This window comes from Choloepus didactylus, chromosome 2 (genome assembly GCF_015220235.1).
Source record: "Choloepus didactylus isolate mChoDid1 chromosome 2, mChoDid1.pri, whole genome shotgun sequence".
Classification (NCBI taxonomy): domain Eukaryota; kingdom Metazoa; phylum Chordata; class Mammalia; order Pilosa; family Megalonychidae; genus Choloepus; species Choloepus didactylus.
The window spans coordinates 76,758,378-76,779,697 of NC_051308.1; the positions used below are offsets into that span (position 1 = coordinate 76,758,378).

Here is a 21,320-nt window from a genome sequence, read left to right on the forward strand (position 1 = left end):
CATATATTGAAAGGAAATATTTCTGTTTCCTTTTTTTCATGCATTGTTTTATGAAGGGAAAGGTTGAGGGTTAAGTGTCAAATATGTAGGGGTAAGTTCGTGGAAAACTAAGGAGCATGAATTTTATTCTGAGGTAATTAGGAAACCACAAAAAGGTTTTAAATAAAGAGTGAACTGACATTTACAGCAATATTGTACCAGTTTGAATGTATTATGTCCCCCAGAAAAAGCCATACTCTTTGATGCAATCTTGTGGGGCAGACATATTAGTGGGGATTAAGTTGGAACGTTTGGATTAGGTTGTTTCCATGGAAATGCGCCCCACCCAACTGTGGGTGATAACTCTGATTGGTGTGGCCCCGGCCATTCAGCATAGGCCTTGATTAGTTTACTAGAGTACTATATAAGCTCAGACAGAAAGTGCAAGCTTGCTACAGCCAAGAGGGACACTTTGAAGAATGCGCAGGAGCTGAGAGAGGAGCTTCAGCTTACAGAGACATTTTGGAGACGGCCTTTGAAAGCAGACTCTTGCTCCGGAGAAGCTAAGAGGGGACAAAAGCCCCAAGAGCAACTGAGAGTGACATTTTGGAGAGAAGATAAAACCTAGAGAGGAATGTCCTGGGAGAAAGCCATTTTGAAACCAGAACCTTGGAGCAGATGCCAGCCACGTGCCTTCCCAGCTAACAGAGGTTTTCTGGATATCATTGGCCATGCTCCAGTGAAGGCACCCAATTGTCGATGCATTACCTTGGACAATTTATGGCCTTAAGACTGTAACTTTGTGACCAAATAAACCTCCTTTATAAAAGCCAATCATTTTCTGGTGTTTTGCATTCCAGCAGCATTAGCAAACTAGAACAAATATTTAGGGAAATTCACCTTTTTGCACTGTGGTAGATGAATTGGAGTGGGAGAACAAAACTGGAAGAAAAGAAGTCCATAAAAAAAGAGGACTTTAATAGTTCAGGTATGTGGCGTGACAGCTGGTTAAGGGTGGTGCCAGGAGGGATAATGAGAAAGGGAGAGAGATATGAGAGAAAAACTGAAATAACCACACATAGGGAAAGTGGCACCTATGCCTAAAAAAATCATTGCATCTGGTATAATTCCACCTGAAGTTTAAATTTTACTTCAGTTTCATTCACACTGATCCTTATCAGTATTGCTAAGCATCTACTGATTCAAGCATTAGCTCATAGGAAATGTGTCCCAAATAGATGTCCATAAATAAAAAGACATAGGAAATTAAACTTTAAAAATTAATACACTTTATATGTGTGGTCTAGGGAAACAAAGATCACAGAAAGAGAAGTAAGGCATGATTCTTATAAGCAGATCCCAAATGCCCAGTATGCAGGCCTAGTGCTCTTTCATTACCTTGAAGAAATTACATTAACAGAATCAGCAATCCAAGAATTTTACATCTCAATAACTTCCAGTGGTCAAACAAAGTGAGGTTCTAAAGTTTTAGACACTTTTATTTTTCACCCAAAATGATTTATGTCCAAAACGAACCAAGCAGATCAAATGATTCTCTAGCATTGTTTGACATTAAATGACATTTTGAAAAAAGGCATTTGTGGGCTGCCAAGCGATCATCTCTGTAGTGTAAGGTTCCCAAGCTTGTAGGAATAAACTAAAACCTTACATATCCTTGGAAATGTCCTTGGTGATAACTGCATACAATCAGGAATAGAGAAGAATCTGATGAGAAGATACTTTATTAGCTAGTTTTTACTGTTGTTTCTTTTCTTACTTGAATACTCACAATGAAATCTAAGTTCCCTCATTTTGAATATAGTTAAAACCTACATTCTCCCAACTATTTAATTGACCTTACCTGAAAACATCCTAGAAACTGGTTTACAATTGTTCCCAAATATACTTTTCACTGTGGGCAATATCGGTCCCCTAAAATATTAACTGATCTAATACAAAGTATGCTACACAAGACTGAAAATTAATTAGTGTTGAATTACAAAGCCTAATTTCTCTTGAATTGTAAGGCCTGTAAGATGTATTTTACAGGATCTCTGACCCTTCTTCTAAATTTCTGTATTTCTTGTAGAAAAAAGGCATTTGTGGGCTGCCAAGCTTTTTTAGAAAAAGCTAACTTCAAAAAGTTACGTAACTTTCATTGGGTATGCTGCAAATTATAATTAGTAGCTGTGTCCCATTCTAATAGATGTGTACCTACTGATTTAGCTCATTTTATTTAAAACATTGACATTGTTCTCAAATGTACTACTCCCATTTTTGATTAGGGAGGTAACTCCAGCTTGTTTTAACTGACTTCTATGGATGAAGCATAGACTATGAGAATAACAAAATTTCACTAAGAATGATTTACAATAGATGGATGTGCTTCCTCACTAAATTTCCCTTAATTTTCAACTAGTGGAAATGGCAATGGAATATACTGTAACATTAGAATTCCTCATAGTCTTTCCTGATTTCTCTAGTTCCAGGATACAATGCTCCTCTCAATAGCTCCAGAATCCTTCTCCCAGAGTTTTGGCCCGAAAACTCACAAAGCAGGTAGGTGGCCAGGGGTTCCCTTCAAAGAGCAGAGGATGAAAAGTAAAAAAACAAGCAATCAAGCAAACCACCACAACAACAGAGTTATTGTGAAAGACAGTAATTCAAACTGGTTATGATTCTGGTTTATCTATGTGCTGGTTGCAAGAAAACTTCTACTCTTGTTATTTCTGCCTTTCTTTCTCCAAAAAAGATTAGAGATGTGCTGTCCAATACAGCAGCCACCAGCCACATGTGGCTATCTACATTTAAATTATCTATAATTAGATAAAATTTTCAAATGAGTTCTTAATGCAGACTGGTCATATTTCAAATGCTCAATTGCTACATGTGGCTAGTGACCACCGTGTGGGACAGCACAGGCAGAACATTTCCATCACTGTAGAAAGTTCTACTGGCAGCTCTGGACTAGGGGTCTATAAAATCTCAGAGGGAAGGTCATTAATTCATTTACTGGTAGGTATGCATTGACAACATAACACACAGGCAAAAACTAGATTGAATCCATCTTGGCAGTTATATGCTGGCTTTGCAAAATAGTCCACACCAAAGCACCAATGTAGTTATTAAATTCAGTTACTAAGAGAAGGGCAATAGTTTTAGAAGTATACAATGATAAATTAAAACTATAGACCATTTTGAAGGCAAAATCTTAGTGACAAATATGCAGCGAGATTTCTTTAAAATCTACAATTCATGTTTTTCCAATATAAGATAAAAGGCTATTTATATGTCAAATGTTTGCTGCCTTGATACCCATTTTAAGAAATTCCTAGTATAGAAGGTTTTATATATCAATGTTGTTTCCATTTCATTCTCTATACATGTTTTCTTTCCTTAACAAAAACAACAAAATCGTGAATTAAGGAGCTTCTTTAGATGATTAGCCAAAACAGGGTAAGGCAATAAATATGACTGAGAAGAAGAATGGAATTTAAGAACTTTCTGGTCTTTCTTACTTAGAAAATCTTCAACTAAATGGCCCCTAGCATTCAATTTTACATTGCCTTTTTTTCACTGGCTCCACTGTATAACAATTTTCAAAAATCACAGTATTTCCAAATAATAGCAGAAAGCCAAACTTTATACTTACATTGACTTGGAGAAAAGTGACCAATCATAATTAGCATTATTATTCATGGCAAATCAGAGTTTATTGAGATTTTACATATAGGTATGCGTATCTCTTGATTTAGACTCAATTACAGCAAAAATATTTTTTACTATCAAAAGCTCATTAAATTACTCAAAAAAGGATAATTTTACCTAAATATGTAACAGTCACAGACTTAAAAGCATATGAAAGTGGATTTACATAGCACTTCTTAAGGGAGTGACTTAGAAATCTGGCAGTTAATTTAAGCCACTAGACATATTCATTTGTTACCTTAGTTATCTTACCAGGGAAACAATCTTGATGTGGTTGAAAGAACATTTGTCTTAAAGCCCAGTCTGAGGTTCATTACTCTCCTTCTGTGTGTCACTCTCTACTTCTACCTTTCCCTCCGCCAACTTCTTCCTGACCACCACTCCTTTGAATCTTCCTTTTATTCCAATCTATCAGACCCTCCACAGGGCGTCACTGCAGCCACTTTTTATCCAGTTTTCTTGTCTTTTTTGCACGAACCATCCTCACACAACCAGAAACCTAAGTTATTCCTCCACTCATATATAAAGGCTACTGAAGACTGCAGGGAAAAAAAAAAATCACGCCATGATAGGAACACATCTGCCTGTTCAGCAAGCTCACATTTCTGTGTTTTCATTCCTCCACAGCTTTCCTAAATGGAGAGAAATGCATTCTCTCCATTTAGAAAAGCTTTCCTGACTTCCACTTAGCAAACGCTGGCTCACTGTTCAGTGTTTACCTCAGGCCTCTGTGAAGCTCTTCTCACTCTCTACTCATCACTCTGAAACAGAATTAAAAGCTCCTGTGGCACCAGGCAGAGTTCTTATCACATTGTGTTGGTAATGTTTATTTGTTTAATTTACTTATTTCCAGTATTTATAATATGAGATTTTTCAGGGGAAATATGTTGTGTTCTCATTTATATCCTCAGCAAGGAGCCTCACACTTAAATTTTTGGTGAATAAATGATCTGACAAATAAATGGATAAAAAATTAGCAAACAAGACACCAGCTCTGACCTTTTCTAGCACTATGTTTTTAGTCAGAACATTTCATGTGTTTCAGTATTTGTTTCTGTTACTATAAAAAAAATTTAGTGCCATGGATAGAGCATAAATGAAGATTCCAACATAATGATTACTATCTACCAGTTTCAGACTCTCAAAAATCAAGTACTCTTGTATGTAATGGTGCCTAAGAGTCTCCCCCTGAGTACCTCTTTGTTGCTCAGATGTGGCCCTCTCTCTCTCTAACTGAGCCATCTCGACAGGTGAACTTGCTGCCCTCCCCTCTACGTGAGACCCGACTCCCAAGGGTGTAAATCTCCCTGGCAACGCAGAGTATGACTCCCGGGGATGAATGTGGACCTGGCATCGTGGGACTGAGAGTATCTTCTCGACCAAAAAGGGGATGCAAAATGAGATGAAATAGTTTCAGTGGCTGAGAGATTCCAAATGGAGTCGAGAGGTCACTCTGGTGGACATTCTTATGCACTATATAGATAACACATCTTAGGCTTTAATGTATTGGAATAGCTAGAGGTAAATACCCGAAACTACCAAACTCCAACCCAGCAGTCTGGACTCCTGAAGACAATTATATAATAATGTAGATTACAAGGGGTGACAGTGTGATTGTGAAGACCTTGTGGATCACACCCCCCTTTATCTAGTGTATGGATGAGTAGAAAAATGGGGATAAAAACTAAAGGACAAATGGGGTGGGATGGGGGGATGATTTGGGTGTTCTTTTTTCACTTTTATTTTTTATTCTTGTTCTGGTTCTTTCTGATGTAAGGAAATGTTCAGAGACAGATTGTGGTGATGAACGCATAACTATGTTATTATACTGTGGACAGTGGATTGTATATCATGGATGATTGTATGGTGTGTGAATGTATTTCAATAAAACTGAATTTAATAAAAAAAAATCAAGTACTCTTAACATGTATCTCTCTGCAACTGCAGCAAATAAATATTTTGTAGTATTAGCTCTAATTCTAATTTTACTCATAATAGCCAAATTCCACACCCCCTTCTTCATATATAAAATAGCAAGTGAATATGTTATTTCATGTATTGCTAATATCTATTCATTAGAAACAGTTTGCTTTTAACTGAATAATTAATTCATGAAATAATGTCACAAGAAATATTAGCCCATCCTTAGGAAGAATTTTAGTACATGCTGTGATATAAATATATTCCAGATTTGCAAAAGTTTCCATGCCTAAACATTGTACTTCTCATTCATCTTCCCACAGACATTCACTGCATGCAATACTGTGTGCTAAGTATTATGTAAGGCATTGAAGATATAAAAATGAATAAAATTGGGCCCTTGCCTTAATGGAGCTTACAATCTAGCCATGCTACATTTTCTCTGCATGCTTGTTTTGGTAGCACATATATAGTTCAGCCTCCTCTAGACATCTCCTTAATAGCTATGCTAACTCGACTCTGACCCTAAGTCAAAGGATTCATCAAATTGTTGCAATACAACTGGCCTACTCTAAAAGAAGGGAGGAGTAAGGGAGAGGTTAGGAATTAAAATCAAGCAGTGATTTCCCCGAGTACCAATTACACACACTGCTAGCATTTTCAGAGATTCTTTACTCATGCAACAGGGACCTGCAGCCACTTCGGACCTTTTCTGTTTTTAAAAAATGTTCAGTTCTCTCATTTTCTGTACATTCTCAAGAACCCTCCATATATTTTCTCTTTTTTTACTTTCCTCTATCTACCAGTACCTTGGGCCTGTGTGCTGATTTGAAGCTGGTATGTACCCCAGAAAATGCCATGTTATTTTCATCCAGTCTTGGTGGGTGCAGACCTATTGTGGGTGGAACCTTTTGATTAGGTTATTTCAACTGAGATGTGACCCACCCAATTCAAGGTGGGTCTTAAACCTTTACTGGAGCCCTTTATGAGAGGATAAAAGGCAGAAACACCCAAAGAGCACACAGAGAGAGAGAGTAGAGAGAGAAATACCCAGAGATGCTAAGAGAGCTTGGAGAGGAAAGCCCCAGGAGAAGCAAACAAGAACCCACAGAAACTGAAAGAGTCAGAACCTGAAAGCAATGAAACCTGGGAGAAATCAGCAGACGCGAGCCATATGCCTTCCCATGTGACAGAGGAAACCCAGATGCCATTGGCCTTTCTTCAGAGAAGGTATTGTCCTTAATTGGGATATTTTCACAGCCTTAGAACTGTAAATTTGTAAACTAGTAAATCCCCATTGTAAAAGCTAACCCATTTCTGGTACATTGCATTCCGGCAGCTTCAGCAAATCAAAACAGCCTGTTATTAGCAAATATAGGCATTTCCATATGCAATGCAGAATGATGAAAAGACAAAAAGACTTGATTCAAATCTGGACTCTGACACTTGCTGGCTTTGTAACCTAAGGCAAGTTACTTTCCCTTCAGAGGCTCCACTTCCTTATGGGCAAAATATAGTCACAAATAACAATCTGTGAGGATTAGATGGTATACTGCATGTCTTGAAATTCGCCAATTTTTTAAATATTAGTTGAAAGTTTTCTTTTAATAATTTGGTGACTTGAAGTGTTTCTGATTCCTCATCTAGTCTATCTTTTCCCTCTAGTTACTACATTGTGAAAGAATTAGTATCATGTCTCCAGCTGTCACATTCCAGAATTTAACCTTTCCGACATCTGGACATTCTTCCTTTTAGCTCATTTAAATCCGTCAGACTTGGCTTAATGTGCCTTTTCTCATGGACCATTTTTGCTAAAAATTAAATTTCCTTGGTCTACAGCTTCTTTAGAACAATTTATCATAAAATTGAAGTATTTATCAGTTCATGCACATCCTTTAATTTTCCTTTTACACTCTAAATAAGTCTAGTTCTTTAACCTTTCCTATAAGTTCTATTTAAAGGTGCTTGAAAAGTCTCTCTCTTCTTCTAAGCTTTCAAGAGACATAGTTCTTCCCACCTATAATTAAAATGCTCCACATCCATACGCACATAGATGCCTTGGATGAAGGACCAAAGGAAACAGCATGTATGATATTCATTTACACATTTTATTGTATGGAATTGGAATGTATTATAAAAGAAGCCTGGGGTCGACCACTGAATCAACAGACTATGTTAGGCAGATAAAGTAAGTGAATATTAAACTTGTTTCTTTGTAAAATTTACAGTCAACACAGAATAGAGATAGCAAATATTTTTATAGGAAAGCTACATATATCTCAGGTATCACTGTGGCGAACTCTTGATGCAACTAGAATCTTTTCCTTTAAATCCAAGGGCTTCCAACTCATTCCTTATTAGATCCCTAGCACAGAAGGCAATGAAAGCCTGTATTTTAACAGAGCATCTCATTCATTTCTGCTGACTCATACTTAAGACTTCAAGCAACCAAGATAGCCAATAAAATAAAGTTTTGACAAGTTAATTATTTGCTGGTTTTCATTGTGAGTATACAACACATTGAATGAAACCCACAAAAATGGAATAGTATTTAAATAAACATATACACATCTCAGGTCAACCCCAGACAAAAAACAGCTTAGCTAGCAAGACTTCAAAGTATTAAAATGTGTAGGAAAAGAGATTCAACTAATAAAAAATTCAATTTTCACTTTCCAAACATGGATACAGATTTCTATGCATTAAAATGAATTCCTGCAAAAATCTTGCAAAGGGGAAAATTAGGGGAAATATTAAAAAGAGTTTTCATATCTCTCTTACAGGGCTATTTACTACAAGAAAACCTAATTTAGTTAGCAATTGAAATTCTGCATTTATTCTCTTTTTTTTAGACCCCACTTTGATTCAGAAAGGAATTAAAGCAGCTTTCTCTGAAACATAATCCTATGAATTTTCAGATCCTTACGCTTTCAAATATGAATTTTTGCACTGTCAAACATTCTAACTTTGAATTTAATTGTTTTATGACACTTTCTGATTTACAAAGAACTCCCTGTGGTAGATATTTGTTAAGTACCAAAGAGATTAAAAAATATTAGAATAATTTCTGAAATTTTACAGATATAAACCTCCTAAGTAAGTAATCATGTCTGAAGACCAAATGATGTTGTCTTCTCAACTCTGAGTCTTCCATGTAAACACCAAGTATTTACCATTTTTAAATGAATCTCATATGCCTAAAATAAAACAAAACTATTTTTTTTAAAGTATTCAAAGAAGAAAAATACTCAGCCTTTTGAAAGAAGGTTTTGGATAGCTACCAATTATCAGAGAATAAATTGCATAATAATAAGGCCTCTAAAAGTAAAGTAAAATTTTCTGCTAATACAGCTTTATTAATTAAATTGAGCTCTGCCCTCATCGTGAGTGACTCCGAGGTATGGTATCACGTTCTTTGGGAATGTGGGCTATGTTTAAAAAGATGGAAGAAAAGAGCCAGAGTTAAAATATGTTTTTTTCTACAGATGAAAACAGCAACTCTGAAAATAAATCTCATTAGCATGTGGCAATAAAAGTGATATCCTGCACAAAAAAAGTTAATAGACTAGATACAGGTCCATCTCCAAAGGTGAAACAGTTTCAGTAAATCAGAGATTATAGTAGAGGGAGCAAACTTAACATGGGAGTTTCTTTTAAATGTATGAACTATAATTTGAACTTAAAAAGAAAACCAAGTCAAAGTATATAACATGTGAGAGCTACAGTTAGTAAAAGATACCACCATGACTCAACTGTGTATTATCTTATTATATATTTATTTAAAATGGTAGTTTCTCTTAATGTTAATATATTTAAATATGTTTTTAATTATAAAATTAATAATATTCTGGCATGAGCCGATACCATTTCTAAGTTATCCATACCTGCAACAAACCTCTACCACTCACAGGCAGTGATGGAACTGCTGTCATATCTTTACAGCTAACTGAAAAGGAATTGCCTGCAAGTAAATCTTAGGAAGAATTACCCTCTCCAGAACAACCTTTTTTAGAACTAAAGTTTTTAATTTGAGGGATGCATCATGAGATCCTTATTTCATACTCTAAACTTCCATTTACATGAATCAGGTACGAGATGTTTCTCCTGATAAATTGATGTTTGATCTAAAAACTATTTTTCTTTTAGGTCCTGTTTTTTTCTTTTTTTAGATACAATATTTACTTTCTTAATTAATTCTTATTTAAATTATCTAATTTATTTTCTTAATTATTTCTTATTTTAAATGTATAAGCAATAAAGCAACTTTACAGATTATTTAGGAAACAAAGTAAAGGAAATATATTACCCAAAATTCAATTTCCCAACAAAAGTAATACAAGTGTATTGCATTCAAATTTACTGTATTTTCTTTCAAATGATTGTAAATCTTATTTACAAAAAGTTGAAAAATTATCTCTACCTGTTAAATAAATTTTGTCAAGTAAAGAAAAGCGTAAAAATGTCACTTACAGTTTCACCATTCCCAAACAATCAAATTCACTTTTGTATATATCAATCCAGTTTTTTTTTTTTCTTCCCTCCTAGCATAGTGTTAGAAGCTTTTATTTGCTTGTTTGTTTGCATAGTTGGACTTCTGATAAGCCCTGCTTGAGGAAATCCCTTTCCCAGATGAATTCCTGTATCTAATTATCCACTATCCCCATAGTGAGGAATTCTCATAATGAAATAAGATTATCAGCTCATTCACATTCTCACATGATCATTAGTGTGGCTGATTCAAACAGTTCTGAGATGAGCATTTCTTCCCAGGCTTTTCTGATAAATTTGTTCGGAGGCTGGTAACACTCTCTAAAGGAAATCCATCAGCCCTTTTACCATGGCCTCTCCAATTTTGATCTCCTATTTTTAAATAAATTTCAGGTAACTAACTGGCATCTTCAGGAAATCATTATAAGAAGGTTATGCATTTGGCATTTTTCCTTTAGACATGAATATTTGAAAATGTCTTTTTAATGACTTTTCATAGGAAAGACAATTTGACTAGTTCTTAAATGCTTGGATCCCAAGCTTTTCTTTCAAAACAACATCCATCTTTTCCTATCATTATGCCCATTAGGGTTCTCAATTGCAAACAACAGAAACCAGTGCTAGCTAACTTAAACAGAAAAAGAATGCATTGGAAGCATATTTTTTGAACTACAGAATGAAAAGGAGACTGGATGTGAAGCAGAAACCAGAAAGGCTAGGCAGCTGAGAATACAGCCAAGTTCACACTAAAGAAAGTCTATTAAGATGGTAGAGCTGGTCAAATAGCACACTTGCTGCTGCTGCACTGGACTCTGAATTCCATGCTGCTGCCAAAATTGGAGTCTTCTATGTGTCCGTGGTCTTAATAAGAGCCAACTCCCACTAGGAACATCCGATTGGCTGATTCTAGGTTATATGATCTGCTAGGGAATGTGGAAAAGGAATTATCTGATCTTATTTGTTTTCTGCTTCCCACCAATATAACGAAGGATTCCTCCCCTAATTAGGAAAAGTGTTCAGACCCTAAAGCCAAAATATGACAAACATCCACTGCAATTATCTTCCAGCCTTCAGCGCATCTGAGAAGTCTGACCCCAGCCTGATTTTATTTCTCTGCTTACAGTGTATTGGTTTAGTCAGTAAGCTTGTAGGGTTGTTTTTAGTTCATAAGAGTAATTTCAAATTTTAGCCAGTAGATATCTAGATAAAGGTCTCCCTTAATTGACCTTGTTTGATTTGCTCACCTAGGACAAATTTATTTTCCCTCCTAGGGAAGTTTTCTTCAATAAAATCTTTGACTATTTCTTTAGTTTCCATTGTCTTTTCTCCTTAAATACCTGTAAGTCTTTGAATGGTATTACATTTTCTGTCTTGAATTTCTTTTTTTTAAAAAATTCATATTATTTTTCTATTAGATCTTTGCCTTAGTATTCTGAAAGAATTTTTAAGTTCAGGCACCACATCCCTGATTTTACTTTTATTTAGTATAAATTCTGCTATTTAGTGCCTCTAATTCAATTTTGTATTCTAATATTGCATTTTTAATTCAAATTCTTTCTTATTTCCTCCATTATCCTCACTATTTTCCTATCACGTTAGTCTGATCTTGTTTTACAAATTTTCACACCCTGAATATTTTCTGCATGATTTTTCTGCAAAGTTAAACTCCACTAATAAAATTTTCAAAAAAATCACTTGCCCATTTTAAAAGAGGATAAGTCTTCTTGAAAGACACTGGTGATACCAAACATTTTTCCAGTTTCTAGAATAAATTATTTTCAAAGAATCCATTTATTCTAAGTCTTCCCCCCTTTATTTGGTTGCCTATTACTTTTTCTTAAGTCTCATACATTATTTTTTCCTATTTTGTTTTGCTTATTAGTTTTCTGTTTATTCATCCTCTAGAAGTGACATCCTTCCAGAATCAGCATTTGTCCAAAAAGTGTTTGGATGGACCCGGCTTCACTTTTTGTCCATCTCTGAGGCTCTTTTGCCTGAGATAGGATGCTCTTTGTTTCACTGTCTCTAAAATCCCCAACTGACATTTCTATCAATATTTTTCTTGCCTTCAAATATTGTTATTGGTAGGAAACACATATCCCAAGTTGCAATTTTCTATCTGCTTCTCCACTTCCTGACCTGTTGTTTTCCTAAAATGATGGTGAGATGAACTAATAGGCATGAAAAGACAGTATCCTGGCTTCCTCAGAGTAACATTTTCTTGCTTGAGCAAACCATAAAACGGATGGACAAAGATGTCTCCTCCTTATTTTAATGTGAACATAAAAAATGACAGACCACTGATTGAGATTTTCATTCCAATGACCTTAAAATAGAAACAAAAATTAAATACACATTATTTTTATATATATGTATGTATGTATAATATATGCACATATTTTATATATGTATATATAATAAAAATCTTTGTATACAATAGAAAATCAACTGTTAATTGCCAATGTTGATTTTCAGGATTTCTCAGTTTTTGTCTTTTTTGAGGTCTTTACATATATCATACTATTAGGTGAGGAGTGGTTGTGATAGCTAGACAAATACCATTTAAATCCAGAAAATTCTTAGCAATTATATTTTGTAAAATTACCAAAAATTTATAACTCTTAAAAATATTCCATATAGAACTAGCTTCCAAACAGACCTATGGAGGGATAGAAACATAAATGAGGCTATGAATTAAGCTATGACTTCACCTGAAAGCAAGAAAACTATTCCTAAATGCATATGCAGTCATAATAACTATTGTATCTTTGACACTTTCTAGAACTTTTTTACTCCTGAATTTTAAGACATTTAATTGCATTAAATGAAATTAATTTATAATTAAATATATGTCAGTAGGTTACAAGCATCTCATCAACTACATTAATATTCTCCTGAGTTATACCCAAGTGCAACAGTTTCCTTGATCAAACAGTAGTGCATTTGACCACAAAATAATACATTCAGATGGCTATAGTTTCTTATTTCTATTAAACAGTAACATAAATTCCAGAATATGCTTTTTGTTAGATTTATAAAACATGCTTCTTCATCAAAATTTCCCCTCAAACTAAAGGCCAATTTGACAGAACATAAAGGAATGCCTCTAAACAGATTTATACCACTATAGATGACAGAAACTAGATAGTAATCATGTAATGTCATATGGTTTTTTGTATTGATGTTTTGTGTATTATATAATATGCCATCTTATAATGGTTCTATTTTAACAGCAAGAACAGAGTAAAGGGCTTCCCTTAAAAGTATACATTTCTAGATCATAGGGTAGAATAAATTCAAATGCTGTTTTTAGAAAATGTGGATAATGGAACCATTTGCAGATCCTGCTTAAACATAATAATAAAAATGAAGCTTCCCAAGACCTACACCAGACTTACGGAATCAGAATCTTTGGATTTAGAGTTAGGAATCAGTTCTGTTTTGTTATGTTTTTGACAAATTCCTTGGATAATTTTTTTTCCATGAAAGTTTGAGATTCACTATTCTAATACACTAAACAGAATATTGATGAGGATATAAGGAAGGCTCAGATTTTATTTTACAATTCCATTCTAAGCTAATGCAGTTAAAGAACCAAGATAAAATTTCAGAAGCATTTATTTTATCTGAAACAATCAGTTTGGTAAAATAGTTCCAAAGTTCTCGTAACCCAAATTTCTACTTGGATTGATTCAAATTATCTAGGCAGTTTACCATGTGGGAATATAGTGATCCATTTACGAAAGTATTGTCTCCCTGGAGGTTTCCAGATCAATTAACAGAAACCCACATTCAGACTGTAGAATGTATCTCAACTACCAAGGAGAAAACTAGAATCAGATGTCAGCCATTTTGTTAATTCTCACGGTAGTTTCACTTTTCTGCCATTAATAACATGAGAGGAGCTAGGCTCGAAATTCAATGATCATTCTCCTAGATAACCTTGTTAAAAAATCTTCTGAGAGTGTTACCTCTGGCATGTTGGAAAGGTGTTTCCAATGCCATAACCAAATAGTCAGACCCAATTCTGATGTAATCAGTCTCCCACATCAGGGATTTGAAATGAAATCTTCTGCTGGGCAGCAACCGAAACTTTCAGCTTAACAGTGAAAAACTGCCAACAGTAATTTGCTCATTACATTAAGACTCCCAGCTGGTGTATAGACATTTAGGAATTAATTATGGTTCTAATGACAGAGAAGCTTTGAAGCAGATTCTAACCTTCATTTGATGGTCCTGAATAATATAATTATATTTAATAGTCATTGAACCATATTGTTAAAACTCTTGATCTTAGCTATCTGAACATTTGTTATGTAGACATAATTCAAAATCAGTTTACCATTAGCACGCGTGTGTGTGCATGTAAGACAAATAAAGGTAAAACAACTCTTCTTAAATTCTTCATTTCTTAATTTCACCAAGATCAGAAGCATCTTAAAACTTCATTAAAAAAAGTAAATTAGTTATATATACAAATAATATAGTATTAAAATTTAGGAAGGAATATTTTAAATCAATTATTGAAACAATTAGAACTTTTTAAAATCTCACATGGCAGACTGGAGAATTCAAAATTATTAGACCATTCAAAGACAATTTCTATTTATAGTGTCCTAAAATAGAAGTCTTCAACTAGGAGGATTAATTTTGTTTGCTTTTTATTGGTGACATTTCAGTTTTCAGTTTTAGTCAGCTATAAATCACTGTGGATCCACAAGTATCTTACCATTCAAAAACTGTAATTGGGTAGATGCTAAGGTGGCAGATTTGAGTGGACAGAGGTCTAAGAAGAAGACAGAAGACACAGTAATTCAGAAATTACCATAAGTACTGTACCTTGCACTATGAGGAAAACGGAAGCAGCTGATGCTCCTCCTTCATTGGAAGCCACACAGTGATACTCCCCAGCATCACTGAATTTCACACCGCTGAGCTCCAACGAGAGGTTAGCCAAGGTTCTCATTCTTGCTGGGTCTGCCAGCCTGACATCTCTGCCGTTCCTCTGCCAGGTTAGATTGTAATCTACTGCACTGATGACGAGACAGGTCAGAACTGCTCTTTCTCCAGGAATGACTGTAACATTATTGGACACTTGGATGACTGGTGGGGGCTCTGTGTGAAATCAAAAGACTCAAATCAAGAGACCTAAAAGACATTTTGCTCACTTACAGATGTGGTTTAAAAATTGAATGACTATTTATTGAATATCTATTAGAAAAGAAGCATGACAACAGAACTTTCTGAGGAATACATACATCTATGACCTCAAGAACATTATCATATAGTTAAAAGGTGCTAAAAAGGTAGTGCATGTTTACATATTAAAGAACACTCTAGTCCAGATCTATAAATTATAGACATGTGAGAGTCAAAGAGGCATGGCAAAAAGATGACTAGACTGGTTTAGGATTGTGGAGTGGGACAAATTTTGATGGAGTTTTGAAGAAAGTAGAATTTATGGATTTTTTAATAAAAAAATAGTTTTAAAGAAAATAGCACTTCAAGTATAGTAGACATGGCAAAAATATGTCAGTATCAGCTGTAAGGGGGGGTTACAATTTCATTAAGAAGATACAGTACAACAGTAGAATTAGACAATCATTCCCTCAGCAGGCTGGGTAACTGTTTGATTTAAGAAGGTGAAGCAAAAAGTAAGGATACTGATTTAATAAAATTGTACACACAGAGTCATGCACACAAGAGGCATTGGATAAAGCATACACACTTCAAATGTGATTAAAAACCAATAGCTAATTAAATATTTAACCATTTCTCAAGAAAATCACAATTTTTCATGTTTCAATTTTAATCATTAGTCTCTATGTGTTTATATGCAATAAAGGAGAAGTATAATGCACCCATTTTGCATTAAAACAATCAATAGCAATATTTCAAATGAATAAAAATCCTTAAACATGTTAGCCAGAAAAACTTGCTGAAAAGAAATTGAAGTAACTTATTAGTAGAACGTTAGCTCTCCTTCAAATTGCTCTTTGGTGTTCTCTGACTTTTACAAAATAAAATAATGTACACAATGCCATAAGAATATCACTATCTGATAATGCCTTATTTCCCAACACTCCTTTCCAAAACAAGATTTAACTACCTTGTGAATTTTGCACCTGATTCCAGTGCTACTGAGAAGTAGCTACAACAGCATGGCAAAGCAGAGACCACAAACTGAGCTAAGGGAAATTCAGAAATGGGTGGTTACTTTTGCAGGTAAGCCTGGCAACAGTTAGCATCGAAGGAAATCTCCATTCCTTCAATTCCAAAGGCGCACTTGCTTCTTGCTCTTGTTGCTTCTGCTGTTCTAGTCATTGCCATATCGTCAGTGCTTCTGCCTTCTTTAATAATTGAGTGAGTGGGACACAATTCCTGAAAATTGGCTTTGGCACAGCACAATTTCCTAGTTCTGCCGCTGCATGATTGACACATATTCATACAAGAAGGGCGTGTGAAGAAACAGAGAGTTATGACACTCCAGAACCAAATTCATACAAGTCAGTTCACAAGCTCTAACGAGCACTTTCTAGTGATTTATGTCAGAGGAATGAATCAACTCACTCAAACTTCCTCCCTATTGTCCTTCCCTTATATTATTGCTGGGCAGGGGGGTGGGGGGTGTTAAGTGCTGAAGTGTTTGTTTTCCAGAAGCTTAAGAATATTGACACAATTCCAATGTTTTCCATTATTACCAGAGATGAAAAAATGAAAAAAAATGAATAGCTTATGATGTATGTTAACTTGCTAAGTTGAAAAAGTTTCAGAGGACAAACTTTATTTTTCTGAGTATAAGAACACAAATTGTTTGACTGCAAGAAGATCATGCCCTCCTGACTCGCAGCCTCCATTTTAAAATTCAGCTTGGACTTGTTGATAACAGACACAACAAATCCTAGGCTTATAAGAAGCCCCATAGTTAAAAACCTTCTTTGGTCTTGAATTCTTTATCTAAACGAATTCACATCTATACTCAAGGTAGATACAGGCATTGTTATTAATTTAGCAGCCACAGAAAAGCAGCCACAAATAGGTCATAACAGGGTTACTATTAAACAACTCACAGCAACAGTAGACAACTAATGAGGCAGAAAATAATTCAGTCAAAACAGTTTTACTATGCCGAAATAATTCAGTTAAAACAATTTTACTATGCTGATAAGTAGCTTAAATATTGATCATGGTAATATTTTTGCCCCTAAGAACTCCGAGAGATTAGCAGAAAAAAGATTTTTTCATATTAATGTGCTGATTAAGATGTTTAAAATATCATGAGAATTGTCTCCCTTCTATTCATAGGAAACATACTATCCTAATGTAAAATAATTAGCATTCCTTCTGCCTTTCTTACTACCCATATTGCATCACTGAAGCCCTATGTGCCAAAACCTGAATACTTTCATTATTGTCTTCAATTTATATGGCAGAAGTCATTCATAAAAGCACTATTTTCTCTATGAATATGGGAAGGGGAAAGAAAAAGTTATCATTATCAGAATAGATCCTTCCCTCTCCTTAGATTTTATTTTCTAAAAGGAAAATGCTGTATGGCCAGTTCAAAAAATATTTACTAAGCCCATACAATGATGATGATGTTGATAATGACAACAATAACCATGTCTATTAAGTGCTTCCATGCATCAGATTTCTCCTCTTTACATACGATACCTCATTTAACCCTCACAGTTTCTCCATGATACAGAGACTGTTATTACCCTCATTGTACAAATAGGTTAACCAAGGCCATAAGTGCTTAAGTTATTGGCCCCAAGAAGGTCACAGAGCTGATATAGGGTGAAGCCAGATTTTGAGTTCACAATCCAGTGTGTAGAGATAGACAATAATCAAACGATCACAAAGGAAATTGTATAAATGCAAACTGATTAGTAAACATCCCATTTCAATAGCTGCAATAATACTCAGGCAACTGTAAATAAATGTGATTATTACCTGATACATCAAAAAAAGTCTGTGCCCTTCCAGTCCCTGCACTGCTGACAGCGATGCACTCATAGGAGCCTTCATCGGACAGAGTGACGTTTTCAATATCCCAGCTCAGGCTGGCAGACTCTCTGGGGTAAAAAAACAGAAGCCTTTTTAGTTACTATAAGAACAGGACCAAGTTGAAAGCAATTATCTCACTATTTGTTTTGAGGTATCCATTCAAAAGAATTATATAAAGTAAATAAATAAAATACAGAGTTCTTGTTAACTTAAAATAGGCACCTTTTATGCTGCAATTAGAAAAGTTAAACTTTTCTACTCTGGGCAAATGGCAAAACAAAGACAATACATTATTGAGATAGCAAATTTTCTGGCCATGTCACAATACAAGCTAATAGAGCCTGAGGGAGAAACACTTGTTAAATCCTCTTCCTTCCCCTAACTCTTCCAGTTTTGGTCATGTTGAATGGGGTGCTCAGCCAAAGCAATTCAACCAGGTAATTCACAAGTATGAAGGTAGAAAATATAAATTTTTGATTCTAAGAAGATAAATTCTCCTTAACTTTCTTATATATAATCCCCATATGCGGCTATACACCATATCTGTTTCAATCTACATATACAATGAAAAAAGAAAAAAATCCAGTAAAAATAGGTAAAAAATAAATCCCACTGCTATATTGTGTGTTCATTCATTTAACAAATATTTATTTTGTCCTTTGATATTGGTCAAATTAGGTTATTTTTCATTTTCTGGAAGTGCCTAAGTAATAGATATTTAATCCTGTTTAAAAGATTCCAATCACCTACAAAAATAGGTGCTATCCTGTTTTAAAACATGGTTGAAATGTCATAAATGTTCTTGAATTTTTTTTCTTGTGATAATCTAAGGTTATTTACAACCTTTTTAAACATTCATGATACAGATTAGATGAAAGCCCACTGCAGAATCAGGACACCTTCCACAGGAGTCTGAAAGTGGTATAAGATATTATATCTCATGGTGTTAACTCCAGCCCTCTAACAGTCATCAAACAACCAGGAAGAACCTACTGAGCTCTTAATTTGTATTTAGCACTGATCAGGGTTTGTAAAGGAAAGTTAAGGCATAGGTTCCTGTCATCATAAAAATAAGAAACTAAGCAAGGTCACCGTTCCAAATATTTTAATAGGTGAAAATATTCACTTTGTTATTGAATTATATTTAGGGTAGTTAATGCTGTTTCCTAACTCAATTTTGTCTGTACTATGTGCCAGTGATCCTTACTGTCACTTTCCGAAGAAAATGGATTTGACTTTAGGGTATGCTGATCACCTAAACTTTATCTTGAATGCTTAAGAACAGTATGCTAAGCCCAAGTTTATAAACGTCATTGTCTAGGTACTGATAAGTTCCAGGAAGGTAGAATACATGTGTCTTTGGTGTCCTTGCAGTACCTACTTCAGGGTTGGGCAGCTACTAGAATTCATCAAAAAGTTAGACTCACAGAAATTTTAGAATAGGAAGTAACAATTGTAGCTCCAGATTTCTCATTTTAAAAACTAGAAAGGTTGAGATTCAAAAAGAAGAGGTAATTTGTTCAAAGGCCCACAACTAGTTTACTGATGGGTTGGTTATTCTTGTTCCTCTCTTATTTGTGAAATGTTGCATGAAAATAATTCTCTTTTTCATGAAGATTTCACAGTTGACATTAAGCACTATATAACCATAATAAAAGTGTTTTAAAGGGATGCCCTTTGGAAATAGGGAAGAAAGCCTGTCAAATAGAAATGTTTGCTGCTGCTAATACAAACCAATTCCCTCTTATGTCACCTGGTGACCATAGTGAGTGACATAAACAAAGACTGAGTCACATGTCTTAGATTATTAGGAAATCCAGGATGGAGACGTGTACAAATCAGGATTATAGTATCAATCTATCATCACTCATGGCTAGTTTTGTCTCAAGCATCTGGCATCCAAAGAGCTTAATGTACGTCAGCAGGGCTTGTCATATCTCTGGGCCACAGAGTTGGAAAAATGAGAAAAGGAATTCTTGTGGTTTGCCTCCCAGGGATTGTATGGAATTAATGAATTAATGTTTAAAAAGAATCTCAAGTGTCTTTGAAAAAAGTTACTATTTAAACATGAAGTACAATTATTTGAGTTCATCAGACAGTTATGCAGTTTCATCATTTGATTTTCTGGTCAGTTATGTTGCTGGTTATTAAATATGTGTCTATCTAAAGCATCAAGGATACTATGTAAAAAAACATAGCAGGGAATAATACACTTCAATCTTTAAGGAATGGAAAATTTTCTAAAATTATAATGAACATTCCTACCGTTAGCTTTTGCTTGAAGTGACACCCCATCAAGGAGATAGACAAGCTAAGACTGTCACATATTTAGTGTATTATGTAAGTTATCTTAATATTGAATTAACCATTCAAAAGTTGTGTAAAAACAAACAAACAAACAAAAGACCCTAGAGTTTTTCCCAAAATGTATTTTGTTTCATGGTAAGTTTTTTTTTTAAAAAAAAACATATTTTCCAGAAATAATTTTCCTACCAGTTTTAAAAGTCTACTTAGTTTTTATCATTAGACTATTGACTTAGATTTGTCCCATCACAAGGAAAAGCTGGTGCCCCTATCCCACTCCTGATGATTGTGATATATAGTAGCCACACACGTTTCTGGTCGATGCATTCCCCCACCCCCAGCACACACCCTGACCTCATCTCCTACCCTCTCCTCCTAGCTCACTCGGCTCTAGCCACACTTGCTTCCTTTCTGTCTTTCCCACATGCCTGGTCTGTTTTCTCTTGTTCTTCCTGCTGTCTGAATGCTCATCCCCTGGAAATACGGTAAGCTTTCGCACCACCTTCAGGTCTTTGCTCAAATGACCCTTTTCCTGAATTTAAAAATTGCAATTTGCCCTAAACCACCCTCCCCACCTCCCCAACTACCAGCTTTCCTTGTCCATTTAGCCTGCTCTGCTTTTCTCCATAACACTGATCACTCTGAATCAGATTCTGAGGCAGATTTACCCTGAAGCCAATAAAGATTAAGCTTCAGGGCCTCTCTGTGAGGTCCCCTTCAAAGGTTTGGTATCTAACTCTGTGTTTTAGTTTTGTATTCTTTGTCTTAACAAGGAACCCCCAAGTTATATAAAAATAAGATCTTATAAAACCTGAATTTACCCTCGAACATATTCTAGCATTTCTTATAGCATCATATGATATTTATCATACACTGTCTGTGACTCTTCATTACAACATAAGTTCTATGAG

General features: G+C 34.9%; 1 protein-coding gene across 1 annotated transcript in view; it reads right to left on the reverse strand.

Annotated features, from left to right (window-relative positions):
• Positions 1-21,320, reverse strand: part of HMCN1 (hemicentin 1) — a 511,472-nt gene that overhangs the window by 254,850 nt on the left and 235,302 nt on the right. The window contains exons 10-11 of the mRNA XM_037825157.1: positions 18,052-18,173; positions 14,935-15,210 (exon numbers count right to left, since the gene is read on the reverse strand). Of these exons, the coding sequence (XP_037681085.1) occupies positions 14,935-15,210; positions 18,052-18,173 (398 nt within the window). The remainder of the gene's footprint in view (positions 1-14,934; positions 15,211-18,051; positions 18,174-21,320) is intronic.